General features: G+C 39.1%; 1 protein-coding gene across 2 annotated transcripts in view; it reads right to left on the bottom strand.

The window, feature by feature from the left end:
- Nucleotides 1–21,962, bottom strand: part of myo1ea (myosin IEa) — a 46,740-nt gene extending 24,778 nt beyond the window's left edge. For both annotated transcript variants that reach the window (XM_055036457.1, XM_055036458.1), the window contains exons 1-4: nucleotides 21,671–21,962; nucleotides 7,097–7,240; nucleotides 5,300–5,389; nucleotides 4,143–4,237 (exon numbers count right to left, since the gene is read on the bottom strand). In XM_055036457.1, the coding sequence (XP_054892432.1) occupies nucleotides 4,143–4,237; nucleotides 5,300–5,389; nucleotides 7,097–7,240; nucleotides 21,671–21,673 (332 nt within the window). In that variant the 5' untranslated portion in view covers nucleotides 21,674–21,962. The remainder of the gene's footprint in view (nucleotides 1–4,142; nucleotides 4,238–5,299; nucleotides 5,390–7,096; nucleotides 7,241–21,670) is intronic.
- Nucleotides 21,963–22,538: the final 576 nt, after the last annotated feature.

Genomic DNA, 22,538 nt, shown 5'->3' with positions numbered 1-22,538 from the left:
GAGTCATGGAAAACTCTTGTTGGTTTTAACTTTTAGGGACCTGCGGCGTAACACTAAAACAAAACACTAATACCTGGACTTGCGTCACGGTTTACCTAAAAATAAACACATTTGGTAAGAGGGCTGCAGAGATTTACATTTTTTAAAAAGTCCCTCCTGGTGTTTATTTGTTTATTTAAGAATCTACTGCAGTAGTGGCAACTGGTCTGCTCAGGATCCACCCAAAGAATTACAATAAAAATATTCTTTACAAACATTACAAGAAAAGACATAAATTAAACAAAAATTCTAATTAACCACTTCAATGTAATGCAAATGCTAGTTTAGGAGATCTTATTTCCATAAATCTATGCAGCATACTGACAGAAAATAAGGCTAATTAAATCACTAATTTATCCACTTATCTATCTTCAGACACATATGACCTGAAGTGAAGTCCCATTGTCAACACACATCTTTTAATGTCAGGTCAGTCCACCTTCAGCAGTATTAGCCCTTCTGGAAAGAAAACTTGGCTTATTAAGCCTTTGACCCAATAAAACATCTTCTGCTGTTTTTTATTGGGTCAAAGGTCAGGATTCATGTCTTTCCACCACAAACTCGCTCAGCCGTGTCATTATGAACTAACCTTTGTGTGCTTGTGCTGAGCCATGTTGAAAAGGAAGGGAGCATAATATCATCCTAAATATCTTCTATGGTCAAGGATTAAAATTAATTTCACTGGAACCAAGTAAGTCAAGACCAATTTCTAAAAAGAATAAAATAAAATACAAGCCCGCATCATAATCTTCCCTCCACCAAACCTTATAACTGATGCAAACACCTGCAGCCGTGGCGATGGTTAGGACACCTTAACATAAATGTTTCGATTGGCGAGTAATTACTAATCATGTTTAACTAGATTTTGTTCTACAAAAACCCTGCAAAAATTTAACTTTATTGGAACACAACTCATCAACTTGGTATGGAAAACATTTTCCAGTTCATGCTATTCCTGGAAGCTGAGTATGTTTACCCTCAATGCAAATCTGCTGTGTGCCGTCCATAAGGCCCAGAGGACTTTACATGTTTCTGAGCTGCACAGCAAGACACAAAGTCATACTTATGATTGTAGATCAGAGGAAGTTGGACACCACGGTTTCTAATTTTAAGCGCACACTGATGCCAACACTGGACTTAATAAATAAAAAGGTTCTGATTACATCTAATTGTTAAATTAAACAGAGTTTCCTCATCATAAGGCCACATATCTGAATACTCAGAAAGACATTCAGCTCTGAAAACATAATAATGTGAGGAAAATAACTCAAATGCAGAAAAAATATCATCATTCGCATCTGGGCATGTTTTTTTTTTTTTTTTTTTACGTTCCTCGTTGCCTTAACTGTACCAGACTTCTAGTTTCTGCGAGCCACGCGGTTTGGCAGTAAATGACGGTGAAGTCTGTTTTACTTTCTGCATGTGCCTTAAAGCAGAGTCAGGTTAGAGAAGCTGCTGTGAGAAACACAGCTGCAGACTGTTAAGGGGCTGCCAGAGGAAGTCATGGAAGCGACTCTATTACACAGCAGTCTCTATAAGGTTGCACCCTTCCCCCTATGTAACTCTGTGTGCTTAGCAAATCCTAATCATTGTACAGATTTCTGCAGCGAGGTCTGAAGTCAGGCAACAAGAAGAAACTTTACTCCAAACTCAGTGCTTAACTTTTATTTCAAGAAACCCTCTGATCTGCAGCTGAGAGCATTGTTTTTCCTCCTGGAAGTCAATCTTTGAGGAGCTATTTTAGGCTCCAGTGGGAGTCCTGTTCCCTGTCATTTTTGCTCTCAAATCCCAAAAGCTTAGGGAACAGCGACTTATTAACCACGCCAGGGCACACGCTGCACAAGACGACACAAAGAAGGAACCTTTAGCTTTTCAGTTTCACAGATTCTTACAAATGTAAAGAATGCAAAGGTTGCATACTTTGCTATCGTTGTGAACTGTAGACTTTCTTTTTTAGAATTTGGAACATATTATAAATTTTTCAGGCTTATATAAAAAAAAAAAAAAACTTGAGATGACATAAAACGCTTACACTGAGCAGATTATAAACATTATGATTCTAATAGAGAGTTAACAATGACAGACTTTAGATGCCGTTTCTTTCGCTATTCTGGCTAAGGATCCGTTTGCCTTCCCAGTAAAAAATGTAATGATAGAACTGGCATGTCAAAGACGTTGAGGTGTTCAGGTCCAGTGTGCAGCAGGATGTACTGTAAAATGCAAAGGGAGCGTTGTTGGCTCCGCGGTGGTGTTCATTCCAGCGGCCAACCTCATCTCCTGTTGCTTGTGTTTTACATACTTTGCATCATAAAGTCCTGCGTTTGCTGACACACCTAAGAAACCGGCAGGAAAATGACCCCTGAAGTGTCTCATTATAGCATACTAAGTATGGTATTTAAAAATAATGCACTGTTACCCACATACATGGGTCTGGTCCTTCTGCTGCCTTTTGTTTCTTAGAGAGGAAGTTGAAAAGGAAGCGTACGCCAATAAAACAAAAGACTTAATGCACCCAGCGAGGACTCTGAGAACATTAGCAGCTTGTTAATGAAGTCACTCAGCTGATTCAAAAAGGTCACTGACGTCAGACTCCAAATTAGACGCCTAAACAGACGCAGCTGCGATTGCTCGCTTCCCACGTAGGAACACCTTAAAGCCAAATATGTCAGCAACTTAAAGTCCAAAGCTTTGTGATTTCAACCCCCAAACAGAGAAATGTATTTCTTAAAACCAAATTCCATGCTTAGTGCACTGCATGCAATTAAGGCTTTTCCATTTTCAGACGATTACATCATCAGACCAGAAAAAATGGTAGTAAAACTCACCAGATAAAATCAGAAATCAGTGCAATTATAACAAATTAACAAGCCTGAAATACATACTTGCAACGATCCTGTTGTTTACAAATTGACTCAACTGTATCATAATCTATGATAAAAAAAAGAAAAATGACAATTAAAAGCCACTTATTGGTTTAAGGAGCTGCTGAGCCTCCTCTGCAGATGTGAAACAGCAGGATTTACAATAAAAATCCAGTTTCAGTCAAACTTCAGTGCAACCCGTTAGAGCTCGATTTAATCTGAAGTTCAATGGAGGAGGCCAAGCTGCAGTAATTCATTCTTTACAGATTGTAAAAGGAAACCACAACCCTTTTAAATTACAGGGTTTCTGTGTCCATGTTCTGCACACAAACACCTCAGATTTGACCTGAAACCTACAATAACTGGTTTTCTGCAGGTCTCCTCCATATGTAATTGATGGAGAATAGATTTAGATTCGAGGAAGCAGTGAGTCAGAGCTGTGCACCTCATCGTCAATGCAATCATTTTCTCAGCTAATGCGAGAAAGAGCCAAAGCAGCCGTCAGCTGACCGCCGTGGTTCGCTGCAGCCATTGTTTACCGATACCAGTTCATCATAAAACCACCTCCAGCTTTTGTTTGCTGATTTAGTCAATCATGAAATGTCCCTCTGTGGCTTTATGACGGAAATTGATCCAGCAAGTGCTGGCCGTCCAAACAACAGGCTGAAATGCTGAAGCAGAGCTCATTCATAATGAGGTAAGCAATAAGGGCACCACACTGCTCAGATAGCAGGCAAACAGGATATATCTGGAAACCTGACTGCACACATTTCTGCCTCCAGCTTTGTGGTTTAAAAATGTTCAGCAGCAAACTTTACAAAAGGCGCAGGTGTTGCTGTGCCAAAACCAGGAAGCTCTTCAAAAATACACCCCGACAGCTGCTGTGTTCCCAGCACACATCCTGACTTCACTCAGACCAGATCGAGCTGCACTTTCATCACTTCCCTCTTCTGGATACGACCAGATCTTTGATCATTTTAGGGTCCGACTGACACTGAAACCATTCTGATGGAAAAACACCACAGGAACATTCTCAGTCAGTCAGCTGTGCTAAAAGTTATGGAGGAACCCGTTTGGCCTGTTCAATTGCTACTCTCACATATTGTTATTATCTAAGCATCTTTGTGTCACTTCATAATCTCTGCAAAGAACGACTTTTGTTTCACCCTCACAGATTCTGAACATTTTGGAAAAAATAATGAGCGAGGAGGTGATATTTGTAGTGATTGTAAAATGTCTCACCTGATGATGACGCACTGGTTTTCACGGTCGATCATCATGTTTCTGTACATGTTGTCTGCCAGAGCGTAGATGTGAGGAGGGTTCTCATACTGAGCCTGCAGAGAAACAGCTTGGTCAAAACCAGCGGGTCGACATAAAACCAGGAAGAAAGAAAACAGTGGTTATTGAGAGGCAAGTAAACAACAAAACATCCGTCTTTCGTAAAGCGCATCCGGCTGACCAAACGTTCTGGAGTCCCACTCCGGTTGCTAGGTGCGTTGCAAGGTGAGGGGCTTGTCTTTTTAAACTTTTGTGCTGTTTTTAGAAACTCAAACGGAAGAATAAAAACGTGCAAAATGTGAATTATGAATGAAGTGTTTTCACATATAGCAACAAATACAAACTGTGGCTTAAATTGTATGCATACTTAGAGCTCAGTATGCCGTCTAATTTATTCTGAAACATTTCTACACTGAGGTCGGCGTCTTCTATAAAGGTTACTGGTGAAGCCGTTTTTCCTCCAACACTACACCTGTATCACCAGAGATTTATCTCCATCTTTCACGTTTTGCAAATAGAATTCTGGAAGGTGTAATGTGAAAGAAAACCAGTCTAGAACTATAGTACTTTATCTGTGACATTTATAGACTTGTATGTCTTAATTCTTGTGAACTGGAGATGTAAATTTGATCAGCTGTAATCTATATAAACGACAATGCTTCACCCCTCCTACCACGTGGGTTATTATAATCTGCGTCCCAGTTCTCACAGTTCAGTAAACAGATCTAAGCTTCCTATTGTACCCTGTTAGCTGCGCCAAAAAAGTGAAGCATGGTTGTGAACAATCTCTAAGAAAGTAAAGTGTTCTTTGGCATGAGTGACCCTTAGCGTTCCCACAGTCTGTCAGAGATTTAACTGGATTTCAGTCTGCTCCTGGCTTAAGGAGGCAGGCCCACGCTCTGCAGGCTGGCCAAGAGAGGAGGCAGACTTGAACAGGCTGTTCTAAGAAGTTGCTGCCAAGCACACTCAACGGTCGACTCCAGTTCCTGACAGAAACATCTGCGCCAAGCTGCTGGAAAGTTTGAACATCGGCGGGCTTTGTCTTTCAGGCGGTGTTCATCTCAGATTCACTCAGACAAAATGTTTCGCGTGTAAAGTCATAGTTTGGATGTACTCACGGCTCCCTGATACATCTCGATTTCCCTCTCTCCAAAATACGGCATCTGCTTGAAGGGGTTGACGGAAATGAGCACAGGGCCGATGTACGTCTGGGGAGATTACGCGTTAAAGATCACAGAAACCAGCAACTAGGAAATGACATCAAATTGCAACCAGAGAGTGCAACAGAGCTGCGGCAACGAGGCTGCAGATCATGCCTGGACCTAAATAAGGGCTTACAAATCCCAGAGAATGGACCTTCCATGTAATAGTGAGGTTTTATGCTCCTAACACAGAAGGCCGCTCATGGCAAATAAAGCTGCTATTATGGGTGGCCCACAGTGACCCGGGACCTTAGCAGGGAGACCTCCCAGTTACAGCTATTTATTGACCCAAATCAAAGGTCTGACTCAGAGCTGAAGAGCCTAAAACAGCCCACATTTACTAAACTTCACAATCCGAAGCCGTGCCAGGGAGGCGACGAGGTCCATGCACTGAGCCGCTCTGAGAACATTCAAAGAGGTTATTCATTCATTCATTCAATCATCTCGCTGCACGTCATGAGCAGCTTACATCTGCAGCAACAGCTGCATGTTAGAAACCTAAATGTTGCATTTGTACAGGACAGCCAGACATGGCAGTGATTGAGTGTCGCCACTGCAATGGCGTTTGCAGTTGTCTATTCTTAAGCATTTTAATAACATTTCTGCTGTTATTGCATGTTTTTTATATATATATATATACTGTACAATATTTTACATAATTTGTATGTATTTTTAAATATTGAGTACAAATGCACATTATGTAATTTTTCCAAAAGTGAGCCAACTCAGTTGCACATTCCTCGGATTGTGAGTCCAATATACCCATTTCTAATAACTGCACAATGTTTTGTTATAATCTATACAGTATATAACTACTTTGTTGTATTCATATATTGATATTTTTATCTTTGTATTTCTGGTTCGGCTTGTGTAGTGTTTCTTTTTTGTTCTACATTGCTGGTTATTTTGGAGGCTGGTTTTGTAATTTTTATTTATTTTTTTACTTTCTGTCTCGACAGCTTAAATTTAAAAGATTATCTCATCTTAATCTTGTCTTTGCAGGGTTTCCCCATGTGCATTATAAGCCTGGCGGGCCACCAGGCTGCACTTGCAACCCCTCCAGGATAAGCATTGTTTATTTATTTGGTTCCTTTTATTTTTTCCTTTATGGTTGTTGCTTGGGTTTTGTTATTTTCCAATAACACATTTACTAGTCAGATTTTCAAATTTCCATAAACATTTTTAACTCAAAAACATGATAGGTCGCTGGATTGCTAGCGTCCACTACCACCAGGCTTTCTGGAGGAAACCCAGTTTTATATGCTGCTTTTAACACTTTTAGAACGTTTTGTTGTTGTTGTTACACCTGAATTTCCCCCTTTGCAGCACAATAAAGGCTGTTTCTACTCTATTCTATCCAAAATCCAGAACAGAGAGATTCCCTGAACATACGTTTCTCCATTATGCAATCTGCTGTTACTCACAACTTTTTTTTTTTTTGCATCCCCCTGTGAGACGAACTAAAGCACGTCTGACTCACAGATGGAACAGCGGTCAGATATCTGGTTGAGATCTGGAACAAAGAGGTCCTTTCCCACCTTCTCGCTGCAGAACCTCTGGGGAAATTTGTCACCTTCCGACACTGACGTCGAGGATTGCTCATTGCTAATATGTCACAGTGGACGGGCATTCAGCTATTCTGGGAGAAGTGGGAATGAGACGGCTCGGACATTTCTCACAGGATTATGAACAGAAAGTGCGAGCGAAGGATACAAAGATGTAGTCATCCATGTATCTCTTCTTGAGGTTGTCCACGATGCCGTCCTCGCTGATCTTGCTGAGCAGGACCATGTCATCCACGCCGCTGTGTTTGACATTGTGGCTCTGCCAGTGGTACCGGTAGTGGCCCCGGCTCCCCTGAAACAAAAAACACACAATGCACAATTGTTAGTTTGCTCGGAGAAACACAATGGCGTGAACAAATCTAGAGTCTGACATCAGGGTGGGCCAGATGCGCCGCTACTGTACACCAGCCCACTCATAACCTGAGGTGCTGTGGGTTTCGCCATCCTGTTGAACTAATGAGATGAGCCTCAAGCCCAAAAGTCAAACTGTGCAAATCTTTTGATTTGTACTTTGAAATAATGCAAGTTCAGATTCCCACTAGTGCTCCATTTTATTTATCCAGGTGTTAAAAATGCAGAGATTTGACTTTCATCCACGTCTCAACCCTCCTTCCCCCTGCCTCCTTGTTTTTCTTTTAGCAGAGTTTGTCTCGGGAGATCTGAGGTCATTCATCATGTGCTGTGAGTCAGAGCCACTTGGCTACTGTGGACAGGGTTCACGGTGTGCTGCGAGGAGCGAGTCTCTTTCTGCAGGACTCAGAGTCCACAGAGAGAACGTGAGGCAATAGTAAACACACAAGTTAGCTTTAAAACTCCCCGTCTTCAATGGGGAAATGTGAATGGAAGAAAGACAACCAGACAATATTCTGCAGGAAAGAGAAACTTTGTGCATTCACTCTGAAAAAGTAGACAATTCAGCTTAATTCAACTGTGTATACAGTCATGCTTTTCTCTTTGCTTTGTATACAGTTGTGTATACAGTTAACAGTTATTAACGACCTGATTAATTGACCTTTCTCCATAGAGTCGCACCATCGATCCACCAGAGATCAGAATTAGCTGATTTTATTTTGATTGGCTCCAGTTGTTAGCAGATTAAAATATTAATCAAGTTCATCAAAAATAAATAAATACCTCCCAAGATTTTCTGTCTTTAAATGCATCAATACACTTTTATCCACAAGTTGAGTTTAATAAACGTCAGATTAAGATTAGGTACATATAATAAATGGGAATAATTATGCAATTTCTTTATTTTTCTCTTGGGTTAAGAATATCTTCTTGATAAGAACATGCAGTAATTTTAAATGTAATTTTTAAATAAAATTTTATTTCCTTTTAATAATTTTTTTCTTTTAATTTTAAGATACTTAGACAAAAAAAAATAACAATAAATCAGAAATCTTAAAACCTGAAGCCAGGAGGCCAGAAGCCACCAGCTCCTTAGAAATGCATTTCTAATTTTCAAGGGTTTTTTTTCAGTCAGAAATAAGTGTAAGCCTCTTTACCAATGCTGATTTAACGAGCAACATAAACTAAATAGCAAGTTAATCTCACAAGCCTAGAAATTGTTTACGTCCCATTTAAAAAAAAAGAAAAAAGAAATTGGACTTTTTTCTTAATAGAACCTAAAAAAGCCTTTAATCTTGCAGTATTTTACTACTGTTTTGGTTTCACATAACCACTTCATAAGGGAATAAACACATCACAGCACAACATTGAAAACCTGTGATTTTTCATTAAGGTGTGCTACATAAAACAAAGCAAAGAGAAAAGCATGAAGCTTAATATGTGAAATTTTTGCATTTGTTCACATTAAGTCATTTACTATTTTCAAACTTAAACAGAAACGGCTAAAACTTGCAGTTTTAACCACCTGTAAAAACTCTCTATCTGCTTAGTTTGCAGCAACAAGACTTTATATAACATTATGCTAAATCACATTTAAACTGATATAGCAAGAAAAACATGCTGGGTTCAAGTCTGGGGTTCTTTCAACAACGAGGTTTGCTGAATCTGGATGAAATGCATCCCACAACCTCTACAAATAAAGTCTGACTCATAAGATCTCCAAGTTATTAGTGCAAACACGGCTCCAACTTAACCTGAAAGATTAACAACGAATACCCACCAAACCTATTAATTACAAAACCTAAAATAATTAGACATTATACCAGGCATGAAGGGTCAGACTTTGAGTATGTTTGTAAAATACTAACATATATTTATCAGTATCAAAAGAATTTAAGGAATGTTTCTTTGTGCTGAAACATGTGATTTAATATTTATTTTGCGTCACGTGAAAAAAGTGAATGTTGCTTATGTCTCAATGAAAGATGCAAACGCTGCATTAGATCACAACAGACTAAAAATAAATAAGTACAGCTGCTGCAAAACGACTGAAATATTCAGCATCAAAGAGCAAGAAAACAACACAAAGGAGAGCAGTAAAAGTTGTTGTGCTTTCAGTAATTAACTTTAAATGAGTCTGGTAGGAGGGCCAGAAGCATTTCATATCCTGAAGGGATATTTTATTTTATTTTTCTCATTCAAAGTAACAAAATTAGAATCGCTTAACAATCAGGGTTATAGCAGCGGTGAAGAATGTTAACAGCTTCTAAGACTAATTCAGGGAGTGTTTTTCTGTAGGAGCTAAATGTTGCTTAGGGAGCCTTCAAATTACACTGTTTAACAGTTTTGAAAAAGGCCACGTCTAGTCGAGTTTGTTTGTATGGCCTGGTTTCTTTAAAGGAGGGGAAACTGCCAAGCTAGCACTCTTATCCAAAATAAAATGAAAAAGGGGAAAATCTAGATTTCTGTGTTTAAGTAAAAAAAAAAAAAAAAAAAACACACATAAGTGAAATTCAACTTTTCTGGAAATAATTTCAAGTCCAGCCTGAAATGCTTGTGACTTTGCCTGTGAAAATCCAGTTTAATGTAATGTCATAAGCATCTCAACCACATTTAAGTCTGAACTTTGACTAGACCAAACACAAAAACTGTTAGCTTAAGCTTAAGCTAAGTGTTGACCAGATATTCTTCTTCAGTATTTTCTGATAATTAGTAGGATTCATGTTTCAAACAATTACAGCAAGTTGACTGCAAACAGTCCCAGGCCATCATAGTGCCACTACCGTGTTTGACTTTCAGTATAATATTCTTTTTACAGCAACCAAAAATTCCAGTTCTGTCTTAAAAATCCAAAGAATATTTTCCAAAAAAAGTCTTGTGGATCTTAAAGATTTTTTCATACAACTACCATTTTGGTCTTTTTGGTCAGCAGTGATTTTGGCATTAAAATGCTAATTTCCAAAATCATTGTTGAATAATAGACTCAATTGCTTCCACAGAAGCAATTGAGTTCGTTTTCTCCATTTATAGATAATGGCTCTCATTATCACGGTTCCAAAACCACAGGAATAGATTAGAAAGCTTTTCCATGGTGCTAAATTTCAATGACTTTGCTTCTCCTTTGTTTTCAAGGTTTTTGTTTTGTTGTCGTTTTTTGACTGGGGTGTGATGCATTTGTATACATGTGCACAGAAATGTATGGCAGAAATCAGGCCAAGGTAAGAAAAAAAAAGGCTTAAAAAAGTCAAACTCCTCTGCTGGCAGCTAAGCAACACAAAAATATATCAACAGAGCCACTTCTTTTTTTACACTTCTAAAAGAAAAAATGTAAAGTCCTGGGCTGAGTCAAAGCACAGATCCTGATCTCATGAAAGTGAGATCAGGAGATCAGGATCTGTTTGAGTTAAACTTGATTAAGATGTTTGATAACTGCTGTCTGTCACCACACTACCTCAATACTTTCAAGAAAAAACCCTGAAATATGTTAATATCCAACAAAGCACAATGAGACCATATAAACATGCTTCAATCATGCACACGATAACACAGAAAGGTTGAGAAAAAGAGGAAATATTCAATATACTTTTACAAGGTTTTTTAAAAATAGATTTACCAGCTTAACATTTGACACATTCACTTTTAGATGAAGTTATTTAAAATACTGGCTCCACTTCTTCAAATTGTGAGGTATTAGTTTCCTACTTTAGTCACATTTTCAGTGTGTCTGACTCATAACTCCCTTTATCTCCTTCTTAAAATGACAAACTTGGTGCTGGTGGAAGTGGAGCGACGTTAAAGTAGTGTACACAAACACACGAGCACAAACACAAGGGACACGCGTTACAATATGAAGTCAAGAGTAGGCATAACAACACCATCTCCATGCAACCACAGGCTCTCAGAACAGAAAACAGACACAGCAGAGGAATAAAGTGTGACATCACTAGAACATTGTTATGTAAAAACACCAAAATATAGCAACATGTTACATAAAACAGAAGAAAAGAGAGCATGGTTTCCATGCATCATATAGGAACGTATTTAAAGTAAAAGCAGAGTTTTTTTTTCTAAGCTGAAACAAAGGAATCTCAACACCAGTCCAGATCCATAAGCCCAGGTTTTCCCTTCATGCAAATACCATCACCAAATATGGAGAGTGCTGCGCTCTGCCTCGGCATACAGGAAATGGCTGGGTTTGATTCAGCATCATAAGCGGCACTTTTCCCCACATTTTTCCTTTTCTCCCCCCCCCCCTTTCCACACCAAGGAAGGACACGCAGTCCTGCGAAGGCTGGAACAGGCAGCTCTGCTCATCTAAAATCAGTCCTTCGCTCTGAAATAAGGACAAGCTGAAGTGATTCTTCGGTGCGAGATTAACTTTGAGAGGAGTCGCTCAGAACTTGGCTGGAAGCAAGTGGCTGACATGTACAGCTCACCGCAAGCGGTGGAAGTAAATATAACGCTGAGCGTCATTCTTACCACAAACAGCTTGAGGTTCGGCCCTGAGCCACGCCTCCTGGTTAGTCATCAGATTAGAGAAGGAATTTCTAATGAAGCAAAGCCCTGAGACTAAATCTTCTAGAAGAACACAGTCTTCTCACATTCATCAACAGATTTTATACCCAACTGCACGAAGGAAATGAAGCTATGAACTGTAGGCGATTCATAAACCAGAAAAGGATTTACAGAAAACATGAGATTAAATTTGAAAGCCAAGAAATTTCCAACAACAGCTGGGCTAACACTACAGGAAGCAGCATTAAGATGATCGATTCTGACTAGATGGGAGGTTTCTTTCAAAGATAACACTGCATGCAGGAAGCTTCTTCAAATCATGGTGGTGATCAGGTTGTGGTCTGACCACCTACAAATCTCACAAAATTCAGACTGAAGAATACATTTGCAGATGCAGTCAGAGGGTAGAGCATGCACAGTTCAATCACCATGCCAGTGGTTTTGTGTTTTAGGTCACTGACTCTAAATTATGTATTTCCAAAGTATACTGACTTTTATTGATTTCCTGAGTTCCTATTTGCTTCAGAGACATTTTGCAATCAACGGCGAACTGCTTGAGGTAAACACTTTAAATATGCATGTTGAACTTCATTTCTGGATTGAAACCATGCAAAGTTTCATGGTTAACTACACTGACAAAAAAGCAATAAAAAGCAATTCAATGCTTCAACTGTGTAAGAGTGTTGTTGTTAAAAAAAAACAAACTGTAATCCAATATCTAAAGCCAATTATTCATTTTTATATATTTTCTATAACGGCCAATAATACAGCTAATGATTTACTTTCCTTTAGAAACATTTTAAGAAAAAAAGAATCATCATAAGTCTTTACTTTTCTTAATTTCACATAAAAGGTTTTTAGGCAATATTTCACATATTGGACATTTGTTGTGCAGGATCCACTGCAGAAATAATCATCAGCTGCAACCAAAAATATCAAAGTAAAATAAACGAAGAAAAAATACAAATAGATAGTTTCAGCCAAAAGTCTCAGACAATAACCATTTTTTTTTTTTTTTAGAATGACCTGTTGTAGAAAAGCAACAGCAGATGAGTTTCTGCTGACTTTTAAAGTTCAGCATTTTAGTGTGTATAACTACAAAAATATATAGAAAAAAGTCCCAGACTATGAGCTCATTTGCTGATGAAGTAATAAAACAGAAGTAGAACAACATCTGAAAATGAACTACTGACAGAATTCTGTAGAAATAGTGTCGGGATATTTTAGTATTCAGTCTATGACTCAAAATCACGAAGAAAGAAGAACAACTTGCAACGAACGTAGGGAACAGCTCCAACATATATTAAAGCAGAAAATGTGGGTTGATGTGGCTAATTTGTCTCCATCGCTGGTTTAATCTGAGCTGGTCAGAGTTTGGGGAAGAGCCGTTCTCCTAGAAGAACTTCCACCTGCTCCCTTCTGCTTGCGTTCGCACTTCATCCTGCCAGATGACGGGAAAACCGCCGACAAAGACGGCTGGCCTTTTTTTCCAAAGTAAGGAGGAAAGATAAACGGGGATGAGAGGCAGAGCAGCAGATCCTCTGAACTTTTCAGACGCTGGAAATCATGCTAATGGCGCGGTTGTAACACAGTCCGATTCATAAAGGTGAGAAAACAGCTGATGGAGTCTACTGCTGATTTGACTGTGTTCACAATGAAGCTAATTTTACATTCATACACTGGGAAATAAATCAGCAACAAGAGGTCATCAATGTCAACAGAAAATTCATCCAACAATTTCACTGAACTCCAATGCAGAACCGCACAGCATTCTGGGGGACGTAGGCAGAGGAAAGACTTTAACCTCTCACAGACAGCCGAGTAAGATTAGCTGGAATCGACTAACTCAGTCGGTCCCAGCAACAACCTGTTGAGGAACAGCTTCAGGTTTTGTCACCGTGTCTCATGACTGCTTAAAAATGACAAACAGTGGCGTGAAGTGGAAGGAGAAAATGAGCACAACGGCTCCGTCCGCCTCTGTCGTTGCGTCTATTGCAGACCAGAAGATCACACATTTCCCAAACAAAGATATTGTTTGGGAAAGGTATTTGTTTGTTTGTGAAAAAAGCGACTTCACTTTTTCATGAAGATGAAATCATGAAGACGCTCAAACATGGCGGTCGGAGTGGGCTTTGCTGCTTCAGGACCTGAACAATCAGTCATAATTGATAAAGTCTTAAATTTCACAGAACTCTAGCAAAACATTCTGAAGGATTATTCAAATTCAAAAACACTTTATTGATCTAAAAGGGAAATTAAATGTTGGTGTAGCTCATTCATTCAGAAAGAGCTATTGATGTTATTAATGATGACGTCCCATCATCAATCATGACTGTAAGCTCTGTACAGACTGTTACAAAAAGCAACTATCTTGCTTCAGCATGGCAGTGTAACTTTATGAAATAATATCTGTGTTATTAATCTATCCACATTTGACCTTTCCTGGTCACTGAATGGGTTTATTAATTCCTCATGAAATTTGCATGCTCCAGTTTTAAACATGAGAGAGTGAATAACTGCTTTCTTCTCTACATTTATGATTTTAACCAATAAAAAACACCAAAAACAGTAAATTCAGACACAGTTTACATTAACAAGAACAGACATCAACATTCAAAAACTTAAATAGACCACAAATGTAAAGTGCAGGACTGCAAGAGAATGACCCACTAAACATTACTTGATGATTAAATTAATTAAAAAACACGACATGAAAAACACTAACCTTCAGAGATAAAGTTTTTGGACAAAAGTTCATCTGATGCATCTTTAAAGATCAAGATCAGCAAGTTCATAAAATCGGAATTAATTTTGGGAAGAGATTGTTGAAATTCTAGCTTCACACGAGTATTTACAGGCAGCACAAATACTAAGAAATACTAAGGAAACTAATACTAAGGAAAGAGAGGGCTGCACAGGTGAAACAATGAAGGGTGGAGAAGGAAATTGCAAGACGGTAAACAAAAAGCAAAAACATTTTCAAAACCAACATAAACCAAAGCCATTTTTTTATTAAAACATACAAGAAACAAAAATAGAAACGCAAAACATGGAAAATCTATAAACATTTAATAGTTGCCATATCTCTGGGTACCATTTCTCAACAACCCACAGTTGAACACAATGAGAGTGTATATTAACTATTCTCCAGAGACAAACAGTTCACACACTGAGACAATAGAAACTGACTGACATTCCTCTTCAAACCGCAGTCAATGAACTGAGTTACGGCCTGGCAAACAGCAGAGAAGCCACTGTAACAGCCAAGGTCTAAATGAAGCATCGCCAATTAATCCAAAAGGCACAACGAGTTATTCTGACACCCCCACTGCTCATATGGTGACTGTTGTCATTTGTAAGCCAGAATAAGCTGTTTTACCAACAATGCTATCATGCTGTGGTGAATCTCAAATGTCTGCGGTATAAATTTTTATTTTTTTTTACATTTGTTTCAATTCGCTCGATTGGAAACACGAGAAGTTACAGGTTATAATGGGGCTAAATGCTGTTCCTTCCAGGCAGGGCTGAACTCGGCAGCATCCCACACAGAAGACAGCCAGAACGATCCCCTTTGAAAGGACGGTCTTTGTGCTTCAACATGTCTAAGCACGGCACACAAACTTTTAATTCCTGGGAGAAAACTTCAGAACTGCTCATTTGCAACATCAAAAACTTAATCAGCCCCTTAAAGGAGCAGCAACGGCAACATGGCTGCCTATAAAAGATAATATAAAAGACAATGCGGTTTAGGGTGGAGCTCAGCTGAAATCCTAGACAAAAAAAAAAAAAAAGACACACCATTCAGTGCCGAGATGACCTTTCAAAGCGGCCTCACCCTGGTGGTGTAAAGCAGCGGAGGAGACATCACCGTCAGCTGTGCCAAAGTTATTCCTGTGATTTTAACTAATAAAATACACGTTGGCATGCACCCAGGATTTAAACTGAACTAAAACAATACAAAAAGGCAACTTCCTGGAGAGAACTTTCTCTTTAAGATTTAGTACAACTAGCAAATGGCATGACTAATATATTTTTTTCTGGCATTTTACAATGGGGAGTGAACAAAAATGTAATCTTGTATCAGCTCTAAAAGGTTACAGCTGCAATCCTGAAAACAGCCACCAGGACAGAAGCATTCCTCGTTTTCCTTTTATCTGCTGTCTTCTGACAATTGCACTTGCACAAGCCAAGCACAATATTTATAACAATTAAAATCATCAAATCCCAAAAACTTTTACCACAGAGTGAGGTTGTGTGACATTTACTGTGAGAGGTCCTTCAGATCAGACGAAATGCTTTAATTGAGCGCTATTCCTCAAAGTATCAATCAGTGTTCGCTGCTGCAGATTGACTGGCTGTCGAGAATGCAAATCTGACTTTAAAAGTGCAAAATTTCTAAATTAGACAAAATAAACATGTGAGGCTGTTGGGGGGGAAAAAAAGCTGTCTGCACAGAAGGAACTAAATAAATACAGATGGGTGGATATTATAAAAGACATAAAAACAGCAGCAACTATTAAAAGCATTTTCAGATATTAACTAACTACTGCACAAAATAATTAAAATGCTGTTTCTGAAAACTGCGAATGAGATTAACCCAGAGATTTCAGACTCTTCCTTTTCATCACCATTTGTGAACTTTAGCACCACAACCGCCAATATCCCACATCATGCATGGGCATTGTGGGAAGTGAGCATTCATTCAACATACCCAAATATTTTATTAGCATTCACAATTTGCATGCAAGGCACTTGAATTATAAAGTCCTACTTAATACTGCGACCAAACAGTCATTTGTGGTTCCAGTAGAGCAAAGCTGACTTTGCACAGCATTTAATTCAACATATACTGCAGCCCTAAAATGAACATTAATGCTTGTTTTAACTCTTAAATGTAATCTATTAAACTTTAAAGCAACCAAATAAGGTGTTAAAATAAGGTGGAAGGCCTTTGCTGTTTTGTAAATTTGATCACAGAAGTAAAATGCTTAAGTCAATATTAGCTTGTGAGTGACGCTGTACTCAATAGGTGAAACCTCCACTCTGATTGGTCCAGCTACCTGCACTGACAGCCCACAGATATGAACACTTCAGGATGAATTACCAGCAGAAACCTAAAGTAATGAGCGAGTCATTTTTCATGCTGTCACATCCTATAAAGTGATGAATGTTGCAGCTGTTAAGCTAACAATGCAATTATTTATTGCTCTGAAGACGCAAGATTGTAAATTTTAGTTTGTTACTTGTTTAACGGAATACGACTTCACAGAATACAATCACAAAAGTCCAATGTTTCAATACTAATTTAATTTCCTGATAAAGCAGGAGTTAAGTCACAATCTTCTTAACAATAATCTGGTCATTTTTAATCAGTAAATGCCCCCCTGCATGTCTCATCTGAGAAACTGTGTGAGGAAATGGTGTCCTACTGAAGCAAAAAATACAATAAATATGCCAAGGAAATTATTCAGGTCTTTCTTGCTCACCTTTTTTGATGGAATGAATAAAATCTTACCAATTAAGATCAGAGATTCAGAAAAGTCGGATTATTCAGCAGAACCATTTCATAGAGGAAAAGAAACAACAAAACAGTAAAAGCACAAATTTGTCTTTTTGTCGTTCTCATAAACAGCTGACTTTAGAGACAACTATTACAGAGAGACTGAGGATATGTTTGTCTCCACAGAAGTATTTTATAATTAATGCAATGACTCAAGCCTGCCAGAAAAGAGTCAAAGCAGCTGACTCTGAATGTTTTCCTCCAAATAGCAGCAAGTCTGTTCCCAAAACAGCTGACAAACCTTTTTAAAGCTTTGACTCACCTTTTATTCCTTGTGTATCATTGTCAACAGTTTGGACGTTTTTTCACTTATTTTTAGGGAAATCTCAATAAGAATTTCTTAATGTGTCTTTAAATATACAATTTATCTTTTATGGGATTTAAAATGAAAAAAAAAATCATAAAACAAAAAGAGGAACAAAAGGTTGAATCTTACGCACATCCTCTGGGTAACCCCTCGCAACAAGACGCTCCTCTATGGAAAAGATATCATGAAATGAAACTGGTGATAGCTCATCGTCTGGATAGTTGAGAGTCCAAAAGGTCAGTAATAAGGACATCACTGCAAACCAAATTCAGAGATATTTTTGAAGCAAATAACTGGCTGTCAAAAGGAGGCTAATTTACCTCAATCGACAAAAAGAAACATCAGTATGTTTAACCCACATTCAGAAGAAATCTCCCTTCTTATGAAGTTAGCCACAGGAATACTTATTTGTTATGATGAAGGTAAAATTTTAACTTCTTGTATCACTAAGAAGGTTTGACAAAATCAATCAGTAAGACAGACCCATAGAAAGAGACGGCCAAAGCACAAGAAAAGCTTCGACCATGCAAGAGGCCATTCATTAACCACGAGGGTGAACATTGACTCCTCTGTGACTCCTCTGTGGCCAGAGGAAACTATCGGAGAAGATAACCGGAGCAGAGCAGCAGGAGCCTGGCTTTGCTCTCCATCCAGGAAAGTCATACATGCAAATTAGCAGCTACACCAGGACACTGCCTGCTTCACAATCCAAGAACAAGAGGGGGAAAAGCAGTGAAGAAGAGTCCAAAATGAAACTCTACTGATCCAGTTATGCTCAGTTAAAGAAGAGAGTTCACAACAAAGCTGACTTATCCAGCACCTGTAAAAAAAAAAAAAAAAAAAAAAGGGAAGTAGCATATTCTGACAGTTAGTGCATCCTAAAGTGACAAAAATTTATTGGGAGACAGATAGGAATATTTGTGATACATTATATAAGACCTTTAATATACGACATAGTTAGGATATTTTACTCAAACTCCAAAGTGTCATTTAAAAAAAAGCTAAAACAGAGAAGAGGCTTCAAAATTAGTGATGGTGGACATCCACCACACACCAGTCCTCTTTACTCACTCTTGGCCAGATTTAACTATAATTAGAGTTACAGATGTATTTACATTTTGTGGCATACTTGGATATCTAAAAGTGATGAAGGTGACTTGCTAAAGTTAAAACTGAGCATTACATTTGGACCAAAGGATGACTCTGAGCTTGGCATGGCTGTTTGTGCCGAACGGGCACAAAGAATGTTTCAGAAACTGGTCATTTACTGGGATTTTCCAACATAATCACTCAGGTTAACACAGAAACGTCTGAAAAAGCAAACATATCTGGAGACCAGCATAACCAGTTGAGGTCGGGGGACGCTGGGGAAACAGGTTCGATAAGAGAGAAAGGGATCAGTAGCTGAAAAAGCCGCATTTCAATCAAAACAAGTAGAATAACAGAGAAATAGGAGTTTCTCCAGATTAGGAAACTGAGGCAGCCCAATAAAGGTGGAGAAGAATATACTGGAAAAGCATTGTCATTGTTTCAATGGTGGCATTTCTAATCGTAGATCCACAAAACTGAGAAGATTAGTAACAATTTCCATCTTCAGTATTTAAAAATCACACACTGCAGTTAGTCCAGAATACTTTAAACCAGGTCAGCAGTTCACATCTTTCCATGTTCCAGCTTGCCTCAATACGAAAAGAAAAAGAGAAAAAAAACTTGGAAAACGTAACAAAAATAATAATTATTTTGTTATTTTGTTGTTCTGAGTGCTTGTGTTCTGCCAAACATAGAAGTGTTCAAACAGGAAACAGCTGACTTCGCTAAAAGCAGCTCGAAAATCTTACAGATCTGGTGAGACTTGACTCAAAAGTGTTTTCAACATGTGAACTCAAAAAGTTGCATTTGGGATATTTGAGTCATGCAGGAATAAAGTCCAATCAGCTTCCCTAGTGGAGCAGATATCTCTACAAATTCAGTGTCATTGCTCAGAGTAATGACACGGGATATTGATTGTTACTTTTTCACAAAATTAAAGTATAAACATACAACAGATCCAGCACATTCTGGGACACAGTAGCCAAAGTTTCAGTGGATGATTAAAAGTAACATCTGAATCTATATTAGTAGCCAATCAGCAAATCTCATCATCAATGAGTCATGAGTCAGCACTATTGGAGAGCAACTCCACCCTCATCATCAGACATTCAGAGAACTGAACTTGCATGAAGAGACATTGCTCTAAAAACGATCAAAAGTGATTTTTAACAGAGGATTTCCACAGCGGAAGACAGATCCTCGGCTCAGTCGGAGGAAAGTCAGAGGGCTGTAAGCCATGGCGTACAAACGGAGAGTTTAAACAGGTACACTTGATAAACAACTTCAACTCTTGATGGCAACTTAAGATTTACAAAGCAAAATATGAGCTCCACTTGTTCCTGATTTACGGTAAGCCCTACGGTGGCATAAGTAAACACTCACGAGGTCCGTGTGAACAGTAGGCAGCAAAAAGCTGCGGATAAATGAAAGCACGAAGGGCAGGGATCAAAAGAAGAGCGGGAGCAGACTGAGCAGCAGCAACAGGCCTAACGAGTTCCCCAGGTCCACGGGACGGCTGCTCGGCCTGTTTTCAGACACAAAGCTTGAATTCCTGAGCTAATCTCTACAGCAGTGGAAGGTCTGAAGCTCTGAGTTCAAGGGGGAGCCAGATCTCTGTTGGAAAAACTAATGCAGACCATCTGCTGCCGTACCATCTTACAATTCAACATCTGGAAGAGAAGGAAGTAGTGAGCAATGCTGATGTCTGCTGCTCCAGACAGTTATGATGAAAATCTGGCTATTCTTGTTACTTTTCGGTCTACGGGAGTCTGAAGCAAACCGGGGCGAGCATTTCCTGAAACAACCTCTATCCATCAATGCAAATTATATATTTTAATCAAATGATTGTGGGGGAATGAGCTTAGTTTTTCCAGAGTTTGTCGTGTAGAAATAATTCAAGTTGACAATAGCCACAAACGCAGGAATCCATTCACTATTTCTTTATGTACGTTAGTTGTAATCAAAGTGTAAATGTACGTCACGATAATATAGGTCGAGCAGCTTTTTGCTTTTCCTTGGGGCAACCTGACCTCCAGGCTCGACTCGTTGCTTAAGGTGAGGAGATGAAGCGGGTCTCAGTCCAACTTGTGTTTAAAAGACGTTTTTGTGACAAAAACTGTCCTAAAGCTACCTGCAGATGGAGATAAACGGAGTTATTGCCAACCTGTCTTCACAAGTACTACAATTATTATACGGTGTACTTTGTAGCAATTTAGAGCAAAAGCAAAAGTTTTCAGCTCAATCCAGGCAAACTGGATCATGAGAGCGATAGCAGTCTGCATCACACCCAAAGTAAACGTGCTTCTCCGGGTGATAAAGGCTTGTGTAATTGTTGCAAAAACACAGAGATGAGCCTCACTCTGTGCAGGCTGCTCAGTCTAGGTGTGTCTGCTGCAGGGGATGGCATTCAGCAACCAGGAAAAACCTGTCTCTGGGTGATGTGCAGACACACAAGTTGTTTCACATACTGTACACACTCCACCCGACACATGCTGCCCTGGCTGACTAACCGGTTTCCTTAATGTAAGACCTGGTGCACCTGACTGATGCTTCGTGCAGAATAAATATTCCTGGGTGAAAATCAGATGATTAGTCCAGGTTATGGGCTTCCCAGCTGCATTTAGAGGAGACCAGCTAAGAAAAGTGGGTCTGCTGTTGGGGGTGAGGGGTGTGAAAAGCAGCTAAATATTTGTTATTGTGAGATAAATTTATTAAAAAATAAGAAAGAAAAAGTACATGAACTAATAAACAAACATTTGTAGACATTTTTATTTACTGGGATTAACCTCATTTTTTTTTAACAAATAAACTATTATTATGCGTTTGTTTTCCCAGCTCTCCAGCATATATTTGGTCTGTAACTACCAGCTGCTTTAAACAAGTGGCACCAAAACACTCACCATCCTCTAATTTCCCAGCAGCTCCACTCAAGTCCTCTGTCGTATTCCCACAGTCCAGTATTTGTGCGAAACTCGGTGAAGTTCGCAGTCCTTATTAAAAAAAAAAAAAAAAAAAAAAAGCTTTCGTCTAAAATCAGAGAGGAGGAGGCGGAAGAGAGGGGGGGGGGAAAGTCCAGGTTTTCAGAAGTTCTTCCTGAAAAAAGGGGGGGACAGCATGGACACGGTCTCCTCAGCTGCGTCCTCCGTCCATGGTGAAGTCCCGCACTGACAGCCAGCGGCGGAGCGTCGGCTCTGAAACATAACACAGGAAACTGAGCCAGGAGACCCAATCAAAGGGCACACTGCAAGTACTGTGTTTAAATATTCATCAGTTTCTGGGAGCGACTCCACTGGGCATGCGCGGAGCTTCCACCGGTGTTATGCCGAGAAATGCATGCCTGCCGAGAATTGCATCCCCTGTCGCGGGAGCGCGCATCGCTCTAAACTCTCGCATATTGATGAGTAAACGGGCTGAAATCCGACCGAAGAGGAAACTTTTAAAGATATTCGTAACATTATTACGTTTATTAATCATGTAAGCGCTAAAATTGTGGGTTTTATTTCGCAAATTAATTGAAATAAACACTGATTTTTTTCACGTTTATTGAGCCATATTTGTCGAACGTTCTTCAGTGTCTGATGAACAAGTTCTCCGCAGCTGCTTTGAAATTCCAAGATTTTTCTTTTAACATCATAATAGCTTAAAGCTTTACAAAACCGAGGCCCAATCCCAATTACGTAGAACATTTTATATCACGCTTAGCTGTCTAGTGTATTAATGTAGGGGAGATGCATTTTAATTTCTGAGCCTGCTAATATTTGCATCCCC

Source organism: Poeciliopsis prolifica, unplaced genomic scaffold, assembly GCF_027474105.1.
Source record: "Poeciliopsis prolifica strain line A6 unplaced genomic scaffold, Auburn_PproV2 SCAFFOLD011, whole genome shotgun sequence".
NCBI classification, from domain to species: Eukaryota; Metazoa; Chordata; class Actinopteri; order Cyprinodontiformes; family Poeciliidae; genus Poeciliopsis; species Poeciliopsis prolifica.
The sequence above is the reverse complement of the archived record's forward strand: the minus strand, read 5'-3'. Positions and strand labels throughout refer to the sequence as shown.